The sequence below is a fragment of the Onychomys torridus genome, chromosome 4 (assembly GCF_903995425.1).
Source record: "Onychomys torridus chromosome 4, mOncTor1.1, whole genome shotgun sequence".
Classification (NCBI taxonomy): domain Eukaryota; kingdom Metazoa; phylum Chordata; class Mammalia; order Rodentia; family Cricetidae; genus Onychomys; species Onychomys torridus.
The window spans coordinates 61,798,516-61,821,865 of NC_050446.1; the positions used below are offsets into that span (position 1 = coordinate 61,798,516).

The following is a 23,350-nucleotide window of genomic DNA, read 5'->3' on the forward strand; positions in this document are numbered from 1 at the left end:
AGAGATTCAGCTCTGTCAGAAACCTGCACACCAATTTCTGTAGTGGCTTAATGAGCTCAGACTCCCACCCATAGTGAGTAAGTGGAGAGTAATGATGCTGATAATCCTTCAGGCAGTGCAGGAGAGAGATTGAATAAAGTGTCTCCATGTGTTGCCTTGCAGAAGGTCATTTGTGAGCAATATTGTATATAGTTCTTTAATGCCCCCTGCAGGAATAAGCTCCACTTTCCCGAGGTGTAACCCAGGTAAATAATTCATCCATCTTTATGTTTTCTCTATCTTCATTTCATTTTCTTCCCTGTTACTCTCTGTTGTGTTGGGTGAACATCTCCAGAAAAGTTCAGTCAACTGAGCACTATGATAGAACAGATGACCCAAAATTTATGGCATTCTCGACAGCATCCTAAATTTCAGTGGCCCTGATGACTGCACTCTTTTTACACTAATTAGTTGCAAATTTAGGGTCCAAGAGAATCACTCATAAGTCTAACGTCTCACATAATTCTTGTGAAGAAAAATGCTGAAATCCCTCCTTCAATATGAAGCAGTGAGGTATTGGGGAATTATTATGATTAGATGAGGTCTTAAGATTGGGACTCCAGTGAAAAGGACCTGTATCCATCTGTCACATGAGAGTGCTTCCCTTTTCTGCTCTCTGAATGTGGAATGAAAGGTTGAGAGTTTGCAACCACTTCACAGCCTTCGCCAGAACTCTTCCATGCTAGCAATGCAGTATCAGACTTCTGTCCTCCAGATTCAAGAGATATCATTTTATGTTGTTACAAAGGAACTAAGCCCGCAGGAAAGTGCCATAATACAAACACAGCTTTGTTATAGCAAGATGATAAAATCAGAACCATCCCACAAGCTTCTTAGAGCAAAGTCTTAAAGGGAGGAATAGTTGAAAATTCCATCGTCTTCTAGGATAGGCTCCTCTCTGAATTAGGGCAACATTGCCAAACTCCTGAGCTTACCCTGATCTTTAGAGGTCAGAGTGGTATTGGATATTAAAAATTTAGGTATAAACCACTGCTAGATGACCACATAATACTCCTCTATATCCAGTACATTTTGAATTTGGCCCATAATATCCCAAACTACCATAATAAATCATTTTGTTAGACTGTGCAGCCACCAAAGCCTCCAGGAAAACACCTTCTAGTAGTTGAGGGCAGAAGGCAAGATTTTTCTTTAGCTTAGCAAGTCTAATTCTTCACTGCATACCCTAATACATAACCTTTACTTGCAACCACATCCAGGAACTGTAAGCCTCTCCAGCCACAGAGTGGCCAGGCCCCTCCCCTCAGGGCCTCTGACTGCCAGGTTCCACTCACAGAACACTCTAACTGCCCTAACTGCTGGACCCTGCCCCCACCCTACAGAGTAAAAAGCCCAATCTTGGGACATGAAATCCCACCAATCTCCACCCTGAAAAATTCGATCCTCTTCCCAAGAAACTCTCTATAAGCCCTGTATCCTGTTTAGTTTGCGTCTTTTTCTCTCCTGAGTAGAGGCAGCCACCCTCCTGTTTTTTCCCTCCCAGTAAATCTCTTGAGTGAGGTTTGTTGTGCAGTGTGACTTTGTGATATTCCTTGGCTTTCAGCTGCCAGGGTACCTTTCCATCTGAGCTGTAATGCATAGAGGAATAAAAAGTAAGATGCATACTACCCTAACACTTACAGAAAATGGATGCAAACTGTTTACTTATGCCCACATTACCTTTTCATGTAAACACAGTTCTCTCAGGTGTAAGATATGAACTGCATATATTTTGCCATGGCAACAAAGACACTTATGAAAAGGTAATAAATCCCCAGTTTTCCCTTTGTATGTAGCTATTCTTTTCTCCATGTCATTTCTATTGCAAACTGTTTGGTAAATGCTATAATATCTCTTTCCTTAAGGATATATTTACATTTTACAATTAGTACATGCTAGGAAAAAACTGATGAGTCTCTTATCTTAAGGGAGAATGAACTTGAGTGTTTTCATAATTAAATCAGTAGTAGGATGAGTCATAGTTGATCAGAATTTTAACAGTTGTCAGTTTATCTACAATATTGTCATCCGTGAAGTATACCTTGGTGGTCAGATTTGCATTGGAATTTGATAAATAATCATTTTGAAAATGAGTGTAATTCTAGTGGATGCTAAAAGCATTTTTAACATTTTTTATTTTAATGTTTTATTATAAATTAAATTTATTCATTTATTTTACATCCTGACTGTATTTCCCCCTCCCTTTCTAACGTTCCCTCCCTCCTCTCCCTATCCACTCTTCTTCCGTTCCTATTCAGAAAGGGGCAGGCCTCCTCTTGTATTAAGGGTGGGCAATATAGAAGGGCAAGGCAACAGTATGAAGAATAGGTTCCAAGAAGTCAGCCAAAGCCTTAGGGACAGACCCTGCTTCCACCACTAGGGGTCCCAGGATCAAGCTACACAACTGTCACACAGCCAAGCATGGGTCTAGCTTGGGGAATCCTGTTGAAGAGAGGGAGGAAGGATTGTAGGAGCTGAGGGGTGGGGTTGCAGGGGGAAGGTCATCACAAGGGAACCCACTGAAACAGTTGACCTGGGCTCATAGGGGCTCCCAGACTCTGGACCAACAGCTAAGGAGCCTGCATGGAGCTGACTTAGGCCCTCTAATGTGTGACAGCTCTATAGCTAAGAGCATTTTGAGTGAGAACAGAACTATTAGAGAAAGCCTTGAGTGCCAGGATGACACTCCACACAGTGATGGTCTAATGAAGATAGTGAGAGAATGATCTGAAGCTGTTTCCTGACCAACTACAAAGCAGTGGGTTCTTATTTGGAACAAACTGTTTTTCAGCAATTCTAAAACAGTTTGCCTGAACAGAAATGTTTTGTAAAGTTTTTGTAAATGAGCAAGTTCTGGTAAAGTTTTAAGACCACCTATTTCTACATTTTCTCACTTGGGACAGAAATGGAAACTGTTGGGCTGGAGAGATGGCTCAGCTGTTAAAGGCTAGGCTTACCACCAACACCATAAAAACCAGGAAGTGTTTATAGTGTGGTTTTTCAAAGATAATATTAGGCTAGAAATAAAGAAAGGGCTAAGAAATGAAGAGATGAGTTTTCAAGTTCCATGAAGTGTAACAAACATGAAGCCAACAGGGTAGAAGGGATAACTTGAATCAGAAGATGGTCTTAAAATAAATACTTTTTTTTCACACTCATATTTTTGCAATAATTTTAATTAAATTTGTAGAGGACCTCTCTGGATATAGGAAAGTAATTAAAGGAGAAAAAAATTAGATTCAATGCTAATATTGACTATATCACAATGCAGATTTTTCTAGCCATTAAGATATATTTGGAAATACTTGAAGTAGTATTTTCTAAAGCTTACATATGCATATTGATAACCTCAATAGTCTTCACAAGGTCCTTCTCTAGAATAGTAGAAGATACATGTCAGAAACTATTCTAAGAAAAATTAGTTTTAGAAGAGGTCATTGAATATACTTTATAAGATCTGATATATTAAAGAAGTCAGCCATCATTTACAAGCTCAGTGTTTTACCTTTCATAATTATTGAATGCAATTGAACAATCATTGTAGTTGAAGTTTTCCTGGTCCCACCTGGCTCCCATAGTCCTACAGTCCCGCAGCTGCTCAGACCCAAATGAACACACAGAGGCTTAATATTAATTAAAACTTCTCAGCCATTAGCTCAGGCTTACTACTCACTAGCTCTTACACTTAAACTCAGCTCATTTCTGTTAATCTATATGCTGCCACATTTTTCATGGCTTTACCTGTGTGTCATTACATGCTGCTCCCTGGATGGTGGGCTGGTGTCTCCTGACTCAGCCTTCCTTTTCCCAGAATTCTCCTTGTCTGTTTATCCTACCTATACTTCCTGCCTGGTTACTGGCCAGTCAACTTTTTATTTATTAATCAATCAGAGCAACACATTCACAGAAAATAAGAACATCCCACAGCAAATCATAGCCTTGATTTGATGTTGCAAATTTTATCCATGTATATCCAGTCTAAAGGGACCTTTTTCCTATGTCTTTTTATAGCATCTTTTACTCTGTTTCTTCCTATGCTGTAGATCAGAAGTTTCAACATAATCTATAGAATATGGAAGTTACTCTCAAATCCTCAGAATTAACTGTAAGTACCTAGTGGTCCATAAAATACTACCAAGTGAAAGTCTCATGTGGAGAAGGTTTTCTTCTTCCCTCCAGTACAGGACATCTTTAGATTAGTGGGATGTGTATTTAGAGAAAGTAATAACCAACACAGTGAATGTCAAGTCAAGTTTCAAAGATAACAAGAAGTCTGAGGTTGGTATTAAAGCTGGAGTATAAAAGTTGACCAATTGGAGGAAGTTCACAAAGAGAGCAATTGATGGTGGTCTTATAGTGTGACTGAAAAAAATGTAAGAATTGTGTGTACAGAGAAATTTGTTAGCCCATTTTAAGTAGGAACTAGCTACTCTCTGGATATAAAATTTTTAGGGACAGGACTGTTGGTTAGTAAAGTGGATTACAGATGGCCACATAATGGTCTCCTGCCAGAGCTGCCAGGAGGTAACAGTCACTGGTTGCAAGTTTGCTGTATATCAAAAATTGCATTACAATCCTCTATATGATATGTATCTATCTTCTACCACAAACTTTTGCAGTATTGTGGTAGTGATGTCAGGTGTGTAACATATCAACAAAAGCCAGATGTTATAAGAAGTGCATGGGAATCTGAAGTCTATAATCTGTGTTGATGATGAGGATCATTCCATTATTACCCTCCATGGATGATATGTAAATTACAAAAAAAACAATAAAAAAAAAAACCAGTGAGTAGCACATTGGACTCTAAGTCCTAGAAGATTAAAGTCAGTGACTCACTGACATTCCCCAAGTCACACTCCCTATATAGAACCAGACAAAGAGCAAGACAAGAGAAAAATCTGTTTGATATAAAGATGGTCTTACCTTTCACAATATTTTGGAACTTAAAGTTTCCTGACAAGCATTATCTAGGAGGTTTTATGCCTTCTAAAGAGATTTTAAAAATATTTTTGATAGGAAATAATCATATAAACAGTGCATTTGAGCTATGGATCCATTTGAAAATGAAGAACTCTTCATAGAAGAATATTAATTCAAAGAAACATAGATTCATACTTATTTTCTAATATATTAAGTGTGTATCTATATTAACATAGGATAATATTCAAATATGATTTTTGTACCTTTTCAATAGCTTCCAGTATTTCTTAGTCACTCACTATTTTTATGTTATATTTCTGGGTTTGGGAAAGGTACTGAACACTGTCCTGTTAATCTTCCCACTAACTGCTCCTTTAACTGACTATTGATGTGAAAGAAGAATCACTAAAAGGGGTCCTACCTTTTTGTCTATATTGCCTGTTCTCCTGATTGCTGGGATTAAAGGTGTGTACCATCACTCTAGACCCTTACAGAAGACTTTTAAAATTTTAATTACAAAAATTAATAATCTCATAATCATATACAATGCATATGATTCCATTAACCCTTATAAGATGGGGAGAAATACCATAACTTTATTTTTTGAGTAATATTTCAAAAGAGGCTCAGAAAATGTACAAAGCATCAATACCTTATTTAGACACTTGGATGAAACTCACTAGTAGAGTACTTGATTAGAATGTGAGAAATATAGATTTACTTTTCAACATTAGAGTAATAAGTTTATTTATTTGATAATTTAATTTTTTATAGTCTTTCATATTCATTGACAATCAAGGAATGTCTCTGTGTGACATGAACATTAGCCACATCTCCCTGAGCTGACCAAGGACAGAGCCCAGTTGTCTTGCCTTTTGAGCCATGTTGACACGGAGACCAAGTTTTCCACTAGAAACATTTGTTTCCTATGTGCCTCAGGGCCTCTATTACATCCTGGTTTCTTAGGCTGTAGATGAGAGGGTTTAACATGGGAATCATAATACCATAGAACACAGAAGCTGCCTTCTCCTGCTCTTGAGATCTGTTGGTCCCATGAAGTACATACATGTATGAGAGTGTCCCATAGAATATGGTGACAGCAGTCATGTGGGAGGCACATGTGGAGAAGGCTTTTCTCCTTCCTGCAGCAGAAGACATCCTTAGGATGGCAGCCAAAATGTATGTGTAGGAAAAGATGACAACAGACACAGTGAATGTCAAGTTAAATCCCACAAAGATTGTCAATACCATGATATTGAGGTCAATACTGGAGCAAGATAGGGCAAGAATTGGTGGTACATCACAGAAAAAGTGATTAATGGCATTGGATTTGCAAAAATTTGTTAAGAAAGTAAGACTTGTATTTACAGAGGCATTTAGGAAGCCCATAGTGTATGAACCAAGAAGCAGTAGAATGCAGAGTCTCTGGGACATGATGACTGGATAGCGCAGTGGGTTACAGATGGCCACATAGCGGTCCACAGCCATAGCAGCTAGGATGAAACAGTCACTGGTTACAAAGGTACCATAGACCAGCAATTGAACTATGCACCCCATGAAGGAGATGGATGGTTTTGTGCTCACAAAATTCTGCAATGTCTTGGGAGTGACGGCAGAGGAATAACAGAGGTCAACAAAAGCCAAGTGCTGCAGGAAAAAGTACATGGGAGTGTGCAGGGAAGAATGAAGTTTGATGAGCAGGATCATACCGATGTTGCCCACTAAGGTGGCTGTGTAAATTACTAGGAATACCACAAAGAGGATGTGCCAAAACTCGTGTTGACCAGCAAATCCCAGGAGGATAAATTCAGTCACTTTGGTGTCATTACTGTGTTCCATGGTTAGTAGAAATCCAATATCAGCTGAAAATTGATAAAGGAAAAAATAGCAGGGAAAATAACCCCTTTTTGATTATTTATTTTAGAAATTTCATAATGTTTGTTTTTGTGATGACTTCAAAGAGTGCTTTCCATTGTGTGTATATGTGCGATTGGGGCATGTGTGCATAGGTGCGTGTACATGTAAGTGTATGTGTGTATTTGAAGGCCAAAGGTCGATGCTAGGTGACATTCATCAGGTATAGTCCATCTTGTGTTTTGCAACAAGGTATCTCACTCTTTTTGGAACTTACTGTGTCAGCTGAACTGGCTAGCAGTGGGTACCAGTGACCCATCTGTCTCTTTCCCCCCAGTTCTGGGTTTACAATTGGATCTCACCATGCCTGGATTTTGTTATACATGGTTTCTGGTAGTTAAAGTCAAGTTCCTATGCTTGCATGTGAGTCCTTTACTGGCTAGACTATTTCCCTTGCTCCTTAAAAGATCTATTTTCTGTGACACGTTGATGGCATTTGAAGACTGAACCTCAGCACTTACACCACTTTCAACCGGTTTTCAGAAACTGCTTTTGAACAGATCTGTGTTCTTAGCTACTGGTTGTTATTTTATTAACATATCAATTAATAAAATAAAAATGTTTATTTCATTCTTATCTTGTTTGTTATGCTCTATATTTTAATGACAATACCTTCAATAATCATTGTGATTGAAAATTTCAACCTAACCTTATAGTTTTATATAAACTTTCTCTAAGTTAATTCCATATCCCATTTTTACCTTCTCCCCTCCTTACTAATCTAGTTTACCCAGCATGGACATATTGTCATGTAGACTTCAGTAGATACTTTTAATCAAAGTGTGTGTAAATATTTTTTTTGTAAAATTTCAAAGTTTTATGAAAACTAATAAAACATGTCAGCTTTATCAAAATTTTTAAATAATATTCAGTAATCAAGATTACTTCTTGTACTTTCCTCATTACAGATAGATTAGGTAAAGTCCAAGGCTTGGTGTTGGTCACACATCACACTCCAGTATCTGTGCTTCACACTACTGCTCATTGCTCATCATTCACCTGTGTCTTCAGTTAGTGTTGACTAGATTGGCTATAGCTTACCTCTGCTACAAATAGTTCTTTGTGACAATTTTTCCATGAGGCATTTCTAGGAACAAAATTCAATTTTGTTCCTTAGATGCCTGGGTCTTTTTAGATTCATAAACCAAATGTACTATTTTTCTTGTTTAGGGGAAGGGTGAATAAAATGAAGAGAAGGAAGCCTCTCATAAGTTGTATTTGCAAGAAAAAAAAAGCATAAAGGAAAAAATAATTTTTTTTCTAAGCAATCGAGACCAAGTCACATTGGTCCTAGGAATGACAACATTTTTAGCATCAGAAAGTTAGTAGACACAATTTTCTACATTGATATAGTAAAGGACTGCAGTCATATCATTTTAGAAGATACCAAACATTATTTGGCAAAGGTTGACAATCTTTCTTGGTAAACATTAGAGAATATGAATGGGGAGGAACAATGTTACCCTGGTAAGTGGTTTCATAAAATTTCTGTAGTGAACATTATCATTACCAAAATGTTATGAGAACTAGTGCCTATATGTGAAGGAATAATAAAGATGTTCACACACACACACACACACACACACACACACACACACACACACACACGACCACTTGCAAAAGACCCTTGCTGCACACAAACCCAGGAAAGCAAGAGGAGGACCAGTTGGGAAAAAGGAGGATTTTAGCAGGAGTGGGAGGCGATGACAGAAGTTAATGAGGGGAGGGTATGAGCACAATATTTTGTGCATGTGTAAGAGCCTCAAGCAAACCAAAGTCAACCAAAGCAAAACAACTAAGACAAAGAAAACAAAGATTTTGGCCTGATTTAAAAATCTAAATGTAAATAAAACAGAGCATGTTCATGTTCTTTATTAAGGAAATAACTTTGCCTAAAGGCTTGAAGATACAAACAGACCAATTTCTTGGATGAAAATGCCAACCTGTGCCATTAATCTGTAAATTCTCTGTAATTCTAGTTACATATTTGAGAAAATTTTATGTTCGACTTGACAATTCTATGTGGAAATTGAAAGGAAAATAAGTCGAGGGAGCAACTTGTTCTGCCAGACAGCGGAAGTTATTATGAAGCAGTAATTATGAAGACAGCATGGGACTGGCTTGAGAGTAGAAGAACATGTCAGTGAAGCTGAGAAAAACAAACTATGCAAGCTTTCAAAGCAAGGGGGCAACCAAAGGCCTACCCAGCTATGCTGACTATAAACCACATAACAAGGAGCATGGCACAATAACCTGAAGACTGCAGTAGTGGCATACATACTTTGGCAGTAACCATAGCTCTACAATTGGACTTAAGACCCATTCAGCAAGAGAGAAAGCATGCCTGGTGCTGGAAACCTAGCCAACTACTCAGTGCTAATGAAGCCATGGATATTGGAGGAGAACATCCAACTACTACTTTGCTAAAGCAGTATAATCCCTATGAATAATCTATAAACATTTGTCCTTATACCCACAGATAAGTGTAGTCTTCACCCCTCACTAAGGGCACTTCTACACACAGCAGACAGAGACCACTAGAGAAAACCACAGCCAATAAAAATGTAGAGCTGTGGAGCCCAGTCCCAGTGGCTACATCTATAAAATATGCCTGTATCTAAAGCTCAGGGAACATTGCCGAAGAGCGGGGTGGAAAGCTTATAAAAGCCAGAGGATCATAGAATTTTCTGTGAGATTGTGTCTCTTAGCTATATCAATAAAGTCTCACCAGCATGAGCAGAACAAGAATGAGACCAATATACATGTGAAAGTGGGCGGGGAAAACCCATGAGGCCTCAAGCCTACTCAAGGAACAATAGCCAACTGAGAAATGCTGATAGTGGGAGAAATAGTCTTCTCCATGGAAGAGCACCTCAGCACCAATGGTCAGTCTTGAAAATATGCATGGAGTTACAGTATAAAGACTGAACAGGGTATATTTAGGAATATATATGTATAAATAATATGCATATGTAATAACAACTAATAAAAAGAGGCTATGGATTTGAAAGAGAGCAAGGAAGGGTATATGGGAGGGTTTGGTGGGAGGAAAGAAAGTATAGAGCCGCAAGAGATGTTAAAACGCACGGTGGTGCTATAAATGCTTATGCATATGAAGAAATCATACTGAATTTCAACTTACGCTTTACAAAAGTTTTTTTCTAATGTATTATGGATTTAAACACCTACATTTTTTGAGAAAAACAATGTTGACTACTTGTGACTTAGCAATACAGAAAGAGTTTAGAAAAATCATAAACCAAAAGTCAAGAATGTAGAAAATTTTGAGGCTGTAGAGAGGGTTCACATGTTGAGCACTTAACTGTGCAGTCCCCAACTTTAGATCTCAACATCCATGTAAAAAACTGGACATGGCTGCACAGGTTCCTGTAACCTAAATCGAGATATAAGGATTGCTGGGGCTGCTGGCCCCTAGCCTAGATTCAGGTTAAATTAGAAACCTCTTTTCAAAGGAATAAGAAGCAAGGCATCCAGCATCTTCCTCTAGTACACATACACACCCACTCAGACATATCCCTACACATCACTAATAAAAGACTTCTACCATCTACACATAAAATTTAAAAAAGTACCCCTTTTGAAATACTCAACAGTACCAAAACAAAAAAGATTGGAATTTAGTTATGCAAATTTGTTTTTAAAACATGTATAGATATTAGAGGTCCAGTATATATATATTATAAATTCATCTAATAGAAAGTTATGAACAAGACAATTGTAGAAGAAAGAAAAGCTAAATGTTCAACAGGAATATATAAAGATATATAGCTCGTCATTAACCAGGTAGTTACATATAAAAACTTCATTAAAATGTAATTTTATTCATCAATTTAAAGTACCAAGTTTTGGTGAGAATTGTGGATACACAAGAATGCATATATTTTATTATAAAAGTAAATTAGTTGTAATGTTGAAGACAGTTAAAATAAATCTATGTTTCTACTGGCCAAATCTCCAGTATAAGGTAAATATGATAAATAAATTAATGACCACATACAATGGTTGTTCATACTCATGTACGTTTACATCCATGTTTGTACATGAATGTATACAAACATAGGAATGTCCATAGTTTCAATTATTAGACATACTTTCAATTAAGAGACAATTAAAGAAAAATCAGCAAGTGAATTGTTACATTTGTAAATTTTTCCACATAACCCTGAATTAATCAAGTTTCAGAAATTCTCTTGTACTCAGCTGTCAGGGATGGCAGATAGAGCTATGGGCAGCTCCATAGGAGCTATGATGAGTTTTGTATAGGAACATGTCTGTAATGTTGGGTATATAGCACGCTAAGTTTGCAGCTACTGTGGGCTTCTCTGGCCCTTTAAAATAACATGAGATGGGGTTGGGGATTTAGCTCAGTGGCAGAGCTCTTGCCTAGCAAGCACAAGGCCCTGGGTTCGATCCTCAGTTCCAAAAAAAAAAAAAGTAAAATAACATGAGATAAACAGAGCAGGGTAGCTGGGTGATGGTGGTGCACACCTTTAATCCCAGCACTTGGGAAGCAGAGGTAAGTGGATCTCTGTGAGTTCAAGGCCAGCCTGGTCTACAGAGCAAGATCCAGGATAGGCACCAAAACTACACAGAGAAACCCTGTCTTGAAAAAAACCAAAACCAAAAACTAAACCAAATCAAACCAAACCAAACAAAAAAAACCAAAACAGAACAGGGCGCATCTGTGAAAAAATATAACCAGGGCTGCCACAATCACTTTGAATTAAAATAATACATAAAGTTTTGGGTAACAGTTTTCTAGAGTTCAAGAAATAAGTCACATTAACACACACACACACACACACACACACACACACACACAGAGAGAGAGAGAGAGAGAGAGAGAGAGAGAGAGAGAGAGAGAGAGAGAGATTGAGCGCACAATGAGGGTATTTGATAATCAAATGAGTTTTGTGAAGAGAACTGAGATGAGAATACCTGAGTGTTCTGATCGAGTTAACCCTCTGATGAGTCCATACACTTTCACAGCTTAATTGTTTTGGTGTCCACAGACAAATAGACACACCTGGGCTTGATTCTCACCAACAGCTTCATAGTGATAGAGGACTTCACTCTCTCTGGCTCAGTTTTGACTCCTGTAAGATGGGGTCACCAGAATTACTTTAGGGAACATGTTCATTGTTGTGATTAATGAAAGCAAATGTTTGGAAACAAGGTTAGTTAGCTTCATCTTACAGACTGATATGTGGACCTTCAAATTAAGACGAATATGTACACTTATGGAAAGGTACCCACATCATATTGCACAGAGAGAAAAGGGTCTTGCAGTTTCAAATGGACAGCGTGGAATAATCAGAATAAAAATTATTTTGAATATATATATATATATATATATATATATATATATATATATATATATATATAACAATTTTACTTCTTTTCAAATTTTCCTTTTTCCCATTTTTGCTACATTTTTCTCATACAATGTATTTTGATTATATTCTTTCTCCACTTTCCTACCCTCCCAACTTCATGTTCTTTCCTCTCTCTCAAAATAAAACAAAACAAAAGAAAATCAAACAAATAAAAAATCCAGTGAGGTAAAAACTCTAGAAAAAAAATGAAACAAAAAATGTACACACATACACACATCCATCAACAAGAATCCATGGGTCTGTTTCATGTTGGGGAACTATTCCTGGGCATGGGGCCTGCCCTGGAGTGTGGTTGATATACCCAGTGACACTCCATTGGAGAAAACTGATTTTCCTTTTCCTAGCAGGTATCAATTACAAATAGCTTCTTGGTAGGGGTGGGACTTTGTGTCCATTTCCTCCTTTCAATACTGAAATTTTGTCTGGTTTGAACCTGTTGGAGTCTTGTTTGCTGTTACACAGTCTTTGTGTTCCTATGTGTATCAGTCCTGTTGTGTCTGGAAGATGCTGTTTACATTCAGGACAGATAAAAATTTCTGATAATTAATTTAGTCATGGGGGTGGAAGAAAGAGTGTGGGGAGAAGGGAGAGATATTGAACTGTAAACTCAGTTCTTTATCACTTTCATTTCATGGCTGAAAGAAACTCACCCACCACAGGGTACTGAATGGGCGCTCAATACTCTGTTATACACACGCGAACAAAACACGAAGGGAGTTCAGATTCATTCTGTCATTTAACTATTTGATCGTTTGTTGATTCTCATTCTCCCTGGACAATTTAGAGCAATTCAGTTTCCTCACTCTATTTCCAGGATGGCACCAGGGAGGAAGTGGAACATTCTGGAACTTAAGCTGAACCCCCCCTTTCATTTCACTATCTGCTGCAAAGATGCACAGAAGATGTTGGAAACCCCACCAGTTTTGCTTTCTTTAAATTCCTTTCAGAATCTCTGTGGTTGCTTCCAGAATCTCTGTGCTTCAGGCACAGGCTGATTGCTCATTATCAAGCCCTCTCTGAATGTTTCCTACCCAATAGGGAGTGCATAGTTGGGGGATAAGGGATCAATATTCACTCCCTTGAGAACCTGTAGTGCCAGGAGCTGAGATGAAATTGGATAAACAATGTTCTGAAGTTATATGTTACTGACCCAATTCAAAATTTTTAGAGAGATTAGTTTTTTTCTGTTATTTTTCTATGATCCATTAGCTTCTTTTTTATTGTTGTGCTGCCTTATTATTGAATAATTATTTGTTATTTCTTGTTACAAATCAGACTGAACTTTTTTTCAAACATGGATCTAAGGAATTGTGCTTAGCTTTAAATATAAAGATTTGCTACCGAATTCATAAAAACCTAGGGTTTTCTGAAAATGGAAAATATGACCCAAATTTAATGACATTAGAGATACAGTCTTTTGAAGAGATAGCATAACATTGACCATCATTTATTTACTTAAACAAAATATTAACCCTTGATTGTTTCTTTTTTTCTTCCCCCCCTTTTTTTTTTATTATATTTGTGTTTTAATTTTACACACCAGCCATGGGTTCCCCTGTCCTCCCCCCTCCCGCCCCCACCCCCCACCTTCCCCCCTCCCCTCCCCTCCATTCCCATCTCCTCTAGGGCCAAGACTTCCCTGGGGATTCATTTAAACTTGGTGGATTCAGTACAGGCAGGTCCAGTCCCCTCCTTCCAGGCTGAGCGAAGTGTCCCTGTATAAGCTCAAGGTTCCAAACAGCCAACTCCTTGTTCTCCCTTTCTGTTCTTGATCCAGCTGGGATCTCCTGCTCCCCTAAGCTTTCTTTCCCTCAAACCTTGCCCTTCATTTCTCCCACTCTCGTCCAGGTTGTTCATGTAGATCTCATCCATTTCTCTGTCATTAGGTGATCCCTGTGTCTTTTCTAGGGTCCCGTTTTCTAGGTAGCCTCCCTGGAGTTGTGTAGCAGTCTAGTAATCTTTGTTTTACATCTAGTATCCTCCTATGAGTGAGTACATACTATGTTTGTCCTTCTGAGTCTGGGTTACCTCACTCAGGATGATTTTTTCTAGATCCATCCATTTGCCTGCAAACCTCATGATGTCATTGTTTTTCTCTGCTGAGTAGTACTCCATTGTGTATATGTACCATATTTTCTTTATCCATTCTTCATTTGAAGGGCATCTAGGTTGTTTCCAGGTTCTCTGATCCCCAACCTCAAGCTCTACTATAGAGCTACTGTAATAAAAACAGCTTGGTACTGGCATCAACCGACATGTGGACCAATGGAATTGAATTGAAGACCCTGACATTAACCCGCACACCTATGAACATATAATTTTTTGACAAAGAAGCCAAAAATGTAAATGGAAAAAAGAAAGCATCTTCAACAAATGGTGGTGGCATAGCTGGATGTCAATGTGTAGAAGGCTGCAAATAGATCCATATCTGTCACCGTGCACAAAACTTAAGTCCAAGTGGATTGTTTCTTTATTTGCTAGAAATTTATTGTAGACATCCCTACATAAAGACATTGTATGTAGACATCCCTACATAGAGAAAATGTTACACTTTACAGAACATACTTCAACTAGAAACCTTTGGGATAAGAAACTTTGCATTGCATTGTTTATAGTGCTGTTATGAAATCCAAGTTAATTGGTCTTCAAGGAACAAACTAACTCTAATGAACTTGTAGCTTTTAGCTTACCTTGCAACTCTAGAAAACGGAGTTGTCAAATATGCTGGCTGGTTAGCCTTCAAAAAATGCCTGCCATACTCCAGCTATCCCATGTCCTTTCAAATTAAGGGTAAGAAAATAATGGTAAGAGTGAGACATCAACTATCTGGAAGCACTTTAACATGAAAACAGACTTTGCCCTTAGAAATTCTGCACTTAAAAGGTGTTGGCTAGACCTTTGAATATAGAGCGGAGGATCCATTTCTCATACTACCTTACACTGAACTTGATTCAGTGCATATGAAGCAGAGATTTTTTTTCTGGTTCTAAAATTGGCCTTTCTCCCATGGCAACTCTCAACTTCTTGCCTCAGGAACATCTATTGAGTCACACAGGATGACTTATCAGAGGGAGCATATATATTTGGATGGTAGCAATACCCATAAATCTTCAGCCTCTTGGAGGGAGGTAGAACAAATATCTCAATTCTTTGTCTTGCAGAGCAACACTTTTGAGGAATATTCTTTACTGTCCATTAATGACCTGGTAGAATTGAGTTCTAGTTTCACAGTTTGTAACTAAGACAAGTAAATCACTCATGCTTGTATTGTTCCCATCTATGTCTCACTATTGTTGCAGTTATTTTCTGTGCCTTTGAATTAAAACCTTCAAAAAATTCAATAAACAACACAATTTGTAAGGGTGGTTCACACCTACACACATCCACCCTCCTCACAATGCTATTTTAGATATCCAAAATTTAGCAATCTCTATAACCACATTTTATTTACACTAATTGGCTACAAACATTGGGACCTATATGACCACTCTCAGATTTGATATATCATACAACTCTTTTGAGATAAATGTTGAAATCTCTGTTCTCCATTGATCTGGACCAGCAGGTCATTCTTCATTGACCGGCTCCTGAGAGAGAGAGAGGATCAGGAGACCAGAAGACAAGGAGATACAAAAGTTTGGCATCAGGAGGTATTGCATAAGCTGTGTCTTATGGAAAACAAGTTTATTAAGGAGTACAGCATCTTATGTATTATTTGTAGGGGAAAATAGGACAAAGTTGGTAGAAAGCTATCATACAATGGGAGGAAGCCTGCAGGAGGCTAACTAAGCAATGTTATACAAAGGGAACACAAAGTATCCCATTATCTTACAGACTGACCACACTGTGGTCTTTGGTCTGACCAAGTCTATTCTCTCCAGAGGAAAGTCTCTCCCAGGAACTAAAAGCTTAACTCCTTTGAGACCCTGACCTTAGACTCAGACTGGGCCTTGCCATGTCTGCCCCTGGGCAAAGACACAGAACTATGTTCCTTTTGTCCTTTCATCCAGGTCTCCAAGAAAGCCCTGGATTGGTCTGACTCAAAACTCCACCAATATAATGGCATTAATAAGTAATATCGTTTTCATATGATCATGATTATATCAAAAGTCACGTGAATTGTTTTGTTTGCTCTAAAGCTGTTTGTCTCAACAAAAATACTTTGTATGTCTTTTGTAAATAAATGATCAAGGATAAATTTTTAGTGCCATCTCTTTCTAGATTATCTCACTTGGGATAGAAATAGAAAGTGTTTGTTGTGTTATAGTTCATAGGGAAGATTAGTATAGACTGAAAATAAAGAATTTGTTAGTAAAAAAAAAATAAGGGATAAAGTACCATGGAATGTAATAATAATGGGAATGTGGGATGGAAGGGATAGAAATGCAAAACAGTTTAAAAATGAATACATTTATTTCACATTCAGATTTTTGTAATAATTTGAATAGAATATATAAAAGACCTCATATAGGCAATTATTTATAGAATAAAATAATAAAAGTCAATGTTAATATTTATTATATACAGATAAGAGTTTCCTAGTTATTGAAGTGTGTTTTTTTTTTATTGAAAATAGATTCTTCTTTCATACAATGCATCCTGACCACAGTTTTCTCTTCCTCTAACCTTCCTAACACCCCTCCCTTCTCTCCCAAATCCATTCCCCTCTGTTTCCCTTCAGAAAATAGCAGGGCTCCAAGAGATGACAGCCAACAGACCAAAATAAGATACAATAAGACAAGGCAAAATCCCTCATAGTGAGGCTGGACAAGGCAACACAATAGGAGAAAAAGTGTTTCAAGATCAGTCAAGAGTCAGAGACACACCTGCTCCCACTGTTAGGAGTCCCACAAAATCCCAAGCTAACAGTCATAAAATAATATGCAGAGGATATGGTGCATATCCATGCAAGCCCTCCTTCCCCGCTTGCTACTTCAGTCTCTGTGAGACCATGTGAGCCCTGCTTAGTTGATTCAGTGGGCCATATTCTCCTGGTATTCTCCATCCCCTCAGACTCCTACAGTCTTTCCTCATCCTGTTCCATAGGGTTCCCTGATCTCCAAAAGGAGGGACCCAATAGAGACCACCAATATAGACTCTCCCCATAATGTTTAGCTGTGAGCTCTGTACCTGCTCTCATCTTCTGCTGGAAGAAGCCTCTTTGATGATAATGACCAGACAAAGCATGAATCTGTGAGTATAGCAGAATATCATTAGAAATCATTTTATTAATTTTGACAGTCGTGTTTTGTTCTACTCTAGGTCTATGGGCTATCCAGTCTGTAGTTCCTGGCCATCCAGACAGTGTAGGGCATGGGCTTCATCTCATGGTGTGGGCCTCAAGTTAAACCAGATATTGCTTGGCCACTCCCACAAGTTCTGTACCATCATGGCTGCAGCACATCTTGCAGGCAGTACAGATTACAGGTCAATGGTTTTGTGGCTAAATTGGAGTCCAGGTTTCTCTTTCTGTAGCCTGTAGAGTGCCTACTTTCTCCAAAGAGCCTAGAATGCAGGGGTGAAGGCTCCATGCAGGCACCAGCTCCATCATTCTACATTTAGTGAGCTGTGTTGATATTGTCCTCTGCAAGGCACCCTCCCCACACTCAGTTTTTGGAGAGTGACCCTCTGTTCTAGCATCAGCCTGACTTATTTGGAGACCTCCATGGCACCCCCTTGGCCAAAAGCTTGACTAAATGCAAGCCTGGCCCACCATTGGAAAGCATTTAAGTATTTAAAAAAATTTGAAAGGGTATTTCATGAAGTTTTTTTTAATATATTTGTCAATATCTACTATAGTCTCCATAAAGTCTTCTCCATGTTAGTATGAAACATAAATTTTAAACTATGAGTTTCAAATATAAGTTTCAAACTATTCCCTATATTATAAGTTCAGATGCATTAATGGGAGTGGTTGTCATTTAAGAACCTACTTCTTCAAATTTCCTAATTATTAAAATACAGTTGTACAATTATTCTGACTATTTGATATGGTAAATTTTTATTGTTATATATTAAATCTAAAGAACTTTTTCCTTGTCGATTTTATAGCATCTTTGACTTCTTTGTTTCTCAAGCTATAGATCAGAGGGTTCAACATAGGAATCACAATGCCATAAAACACAGAGGCCACTTTCATATTCTCCTCAGAATCGTCAGAATGAGGCTGTAAGTACATGTAAGCGAGGGTTCCATAGAAAATGGTGACTGCTGTCAGGTGGGAAGCACATGTGGAGAAGGTTTTCTTCCTTCCTGCTGTGGAGGACATCTTTAGGATGGCAGCCATGATGTTTATGTAGGAAAAGATAACAACCAACACAGTGAACATTAGGTTAAATCCAACAAAGGTAACAAGAAGCCTGATGTTAGTGTCAATGTTGGAACATGAAAGGCTGATAATTGGAGGAACATCACAAAAAAAAGTGATTGATGTGATTTGATTTGCAGTATGACAATGAAAACGTAAATCCTGTGTGTACTGAGGAGTTTATTGATCCGATGAGATAGGAACCAGCTACCATCTGGATGCAGACTTTTCGGGACATGACTAAGGGGTAATGAAGTGGTTTGCAGATGGCGACATAGCGGTCCACCGCCATAGCTGCCAGGAGATAGCAGTCACAAGTTGCAAAGATTGCATAGAACAGTAATTGCACTACACACCCTCCAAATGATATGGATTTGTCTTCTACTACAAAGTTTTGGAGCATCTTGGGGGTGATGGCAGATGTGTAACAGATATCAACAAAAGCCAGATGCTGTAGAAAGAAGTACATGGGAGTCTGAAGTCTGGAGTCAGTGTTGATGAGGAGGATCATCCCAGTGTTACCCACCATGGACGTCACATAGATGACAAGAAACACCATAAAGAGGACACACTGAATATCACCCTTGACCCCAAATCCCAGCAGATAGAAGCCCTTGACTTCAGTATCATTTTCCTGTGTCATTGTCACCGAAAATCTAGAGAAGACCAAGAGGAGGGACAAAGAAAGAAATCTCAGGGATTTCTTTATATTAGCAGTTTGTTCTCCTTGATTCATTTTATTTGAGTTGGCTCTTCCTGACAAGCAATCATTATATTTATCAGCTTCTAAATGATTTTCTATATCTATGATAAGAAACTACTTTATAAGTCAGTGTGTTTGAGACATGATTCATTTTAAAATGGAGAATACATCTTAGAAAAAGTCAAATTATCCCTATTTGCAGATGTGCTCAATACTCAAAAGACCATACAGATTACTAGAAAATCCTTAGATTTAGTAAACCCTTTCAATAAAGTTGCAGGATACAAAATCAACACAAAATAGTAGTTTTTAATATATGCAAACAATGAGCTTATTAAGGAAGAACTTAGGAAAAATAACCATTCACAATAGACTTAATGCATTTAGGAATAAAGCTCACGACAGAATTGAAATACTTCTATAATGAAAACTAAGACAGTGTAGGAAGGAATTGAAGAAAATACTAGATATAGAATGACTATCCACACTTCTGGATTGGTAGAATTAATTTGTGAAAAGTCTATACTACCAAAAGCTAGCTAGAGATTAAATGCAATTCCCATCAAAAGCCTAATTACATCTTTTACAGAACTAGGGAAAACAAAATTCATATGAAGAGACAAAGGCCAACTATAGTCAAAGCAATCCTAAGCAGAAAGAACACACCTAGTAATATAGTCACACCTGACCTCACTGTAGAACTAAAGCAACAAGACCTGGTACCAGCACAAAAACAGAAACAGAGAGAAATAGAACAGAGAATATAGGAATAAATCCTGCAGCTATGGCCATTTAATTTTTGACAAAGGTATCAATACGTTCTGTGAAATAAGGTCTATTCAACAAAATGTGTGAATAAAATTGAATGCCTACCTGTATAAGAATAAAATTAGATTCATATTTTTTACCCCATACAATAGCATATCAAAGTAGATCAAAGAACTTTGTCTGAAATCTTAAATGGTAAAATAGAGAAAACAGGAAAAATGCTTCAATGTATAGGCATTCACAAGGAAATAGCCAGAAGACCTGACACATGAGGCTACATGAAATTAAAAAGCTTCTGCACAGCAAAAGAGACTATTAGCAGAATCAACAGACCGAAATGGAAGAAAATCTTTCTCAGCTGTACCTCAGACAAGGGTCAATACACAGGATATATAAAGAACTTAAGAAATTAAACATTAAGACTCTCAAATTTCTAATCAAAACATATTTTAAATAAAGCTAGCAGAAAGTTCTTAGAAGAAATACAAGTGGTCAGTAAGTACTTTAAAGAGAGTTGAATATCCCTAGCTATCAGAAAAATACAAATTAAAATGACTGTGAGATTCCATCTCATTCCAGACAGAATGGTTATTATCAAGAAAAGAAAGACAACAAAAAATGCTGAGGAATGGGGAAAGAGAATCCTTATTCATTGCTTGTGTGAGTGTAACCTAGTAAAAACATTTTGGATATCAGTATGGACAGTTCAGAAAACTACAAGCAATCAAAATGCAGAGTGTGGAGCCAAGTCTCAACAGATGCATCTACAAAACACTTCTACACTGAAGGCTCAGAGAACTTTGCAGAGGAAGAGGCAGCAAGATTGAAAGAGCCAGAAGATCAGGGAGTCTGAGGTGAGACTGTGTCTCCAATAACATCAGAAGTGACACCTATAAAGTCTCACCAACATGTTTGCCCAAACAAAAAATGAAAAAAGGATGATACCAATGGGCATGTCAAAGTGGATAAGGAAAAGCCTATGAGACCTCAACCCTACACAAAGAACTGCAGGCAACTGAGGAAAGTTGGGAGTGGGAGAGGTTGTCTTCCCTAGGGGAGAGCACACCAAATGGTTGTCCATCGCCAAATGGTCATCCCTGAAAACACTCATATATGTAACAATATATGGACTAAACAGGTTATATTTAGAAATAAATGTATATACACATATGCTTTCAATAACAAAAAAGAGATTGTGGATTTGAAGAGCATATGGGAGGGTTTGGAAGGAGCAAACGGAAGTAAGAAATGTTGTAGTTACATTATCTCAAAAATAGAAAAGAAATAGAACTACTCTACTATATATCTACAGCACTCCTGAACATACATCTAGAGAACTATTACAGATACACTTACACATCCATGTTTATTGCTGTCATATTTGTAATAGCAAGAAAATGGAACCAGCCTAGATGCTCAACAAATGTATAATGAAATTATGGATATATGTAATATGAATATATGCAACAGATACATTGCATATTGCATAATAATGAATGTATGAAATTTTTATTCTTCAGTAGAAAAAATGCAGATAAATGGATAAAACTGTGGAGGAAAGATACAAATAGTAAAAAAAGAAACCTACTTCCCAATACTTCAGATGACTTTTGAAGGAAAATCTTTTCACAAATACTTGCAAATCTTACTCACACACATACACACACACACATACAGAGAGAGAGAGACAGAGAGAGAGAGAGACAGAGAGAGAGAGAGAGACAGAGAGAGACAGAGACAGAGACAGAGAGACAGAGACAGAGAGACAGAGAGAGATACAGAGAGACAGATGGACAGAAAGTCTTATATTACATAGTGTGATTGGCTGCTATAGCAAGAGGCCATTTCAGAATATGAAGTTATATAATCTATCATAAACAATCTAGAGAAGAAAATTACAGGATTGTGTGAACTTGTGGAAAAAGACATTTGGCAGAATTCAACACTTGGTCATGACTTTAAGAAAAGGGGCACCAACCTAGCCACAAAACCTTCAACCCACTACCTGTCCTGACTGTAAGACGTGCTGGAGGCAGTGGTGTCTCAGAACTTGTGGTGTGGCCAGCCAGTGACTAATCCGGTTTGAGACTCATGCCTGACACTGCCTGGGTGGCCAGAGCCAGAAGCTGGATGGGCCAGAGAACTACGGTAGAAGCAAATGTGACCGATAAAAAAGAAAAAAAAAAAGTCAATGAAGTAATTCCTAATGATATTCTGCTATGCTCATAGGTGGAGTCCTAGCCCAATCATCATTAGAGAGGCTTCCTCTAGCAGCTGATGGGAGCAGATGCAGAGACCCTCAACTAAACATTAGGCAGAGTTCAATGAACCCCATAGAAGTGCTATAGGAGCCACAGGGGTTAAGGACACAAGAAGAATATGGCCCACAGGATCAACTAAGCAGGGATCATAGAGCTTCCAGAGACTGAAGTGGCAATTACAGAGTCTGCCTGGGTGGTCTATGCTTGGTCCTCTGTGTACATTCTGTGGTTGTTTAGGCTTGGGGTTTTTGTTGGACTGCTAACACTCCAGGGGTGTCTCTGATTCTTTTGTCTGCTCTGAGAACCTTTTTTTTCTCCTATTGATGGTCTCATCCAGCCTTGCTATGAGGGTTTGTGCCTAATCTTATTGGATCTTGTTATGTTGTGTTTGGTTGATACCCCTGAGAGGCCTGCTCTTTGCTGAAGGGAAATGGAAGAGCAGTGGATCTAGTGGAGAGAAGTGTTATCGGGAACTGGGAGGATGGAAGCGAAAGGAGGCTTCTGTCTGGATGTATTGTGTGAGAGAAGAATAAAGAAAAAGAAAAAAAATGAAAGAAAAAAGAGAAGGTTCAAACTATGAATAGTAGAAACTTTCTCAGTTCAATGAACATCTATAAATATGAATGCTTGCCTCCCTAGATAAACACATCATCATCGCTGCTATTCCTTATGTTTATGGAAATTCTAGTTAGTAGACCAAAGACTGGAGAAGAATAAAAATTATACATGTTAGACAGGAATAAATATACCTGTATGCATTTGCAGGTGACATGAGTAATTCAGAAGATCCCAAGGAGTCCACAGTCATCTTCTAGAGCTCACAAGTCACTTTAGCAAAACTGCAGAATGAATGATGACCACAGAGAAAACAACTCTGCATATTAACAAGGGAAGATGGAAGCCGAAACTGATGTTTTATTTATAGTCACTAAAGTAGACTTTATTTAAGAATAAATATTTAAGTATAAATCTAATCATAACTGTATAAGATCCGTATGATAAAACTCAAAAAACAATG

The 23,350-nt window shown here is 37.9% G+C and overlaps 1 protein-coding gene and 1 pseudogene across 1 annotated transcript; both read right to left on the minus strand.

Moving 5' to 3' along the window:
• Positions 1-5,871: 5,871 nt before the first annotated feature.
• On the minus strand, positions 5,872-6,801 carry LOC118581127 (olfactory receptor 5AK2-like). Its single transcript, XM_036183072.1, has one exon. The coding sequence runs from the start codon at positions 6,799-6,801 to the stop codon at positions 5,872-5,874; it is 930 nt and encodes a 309-aa protein (XP_036038965.1).
• An 11,499-nt stretch (positions 6,802-18,300) lies between these two features.
• On the minus strand, positions 18,301-19,243 carry LOC118581767 (annotated as a pseudogene).
• Between the last annotated feature and the right edge of the window lie 4,107 nt (positions 19,244-23,350).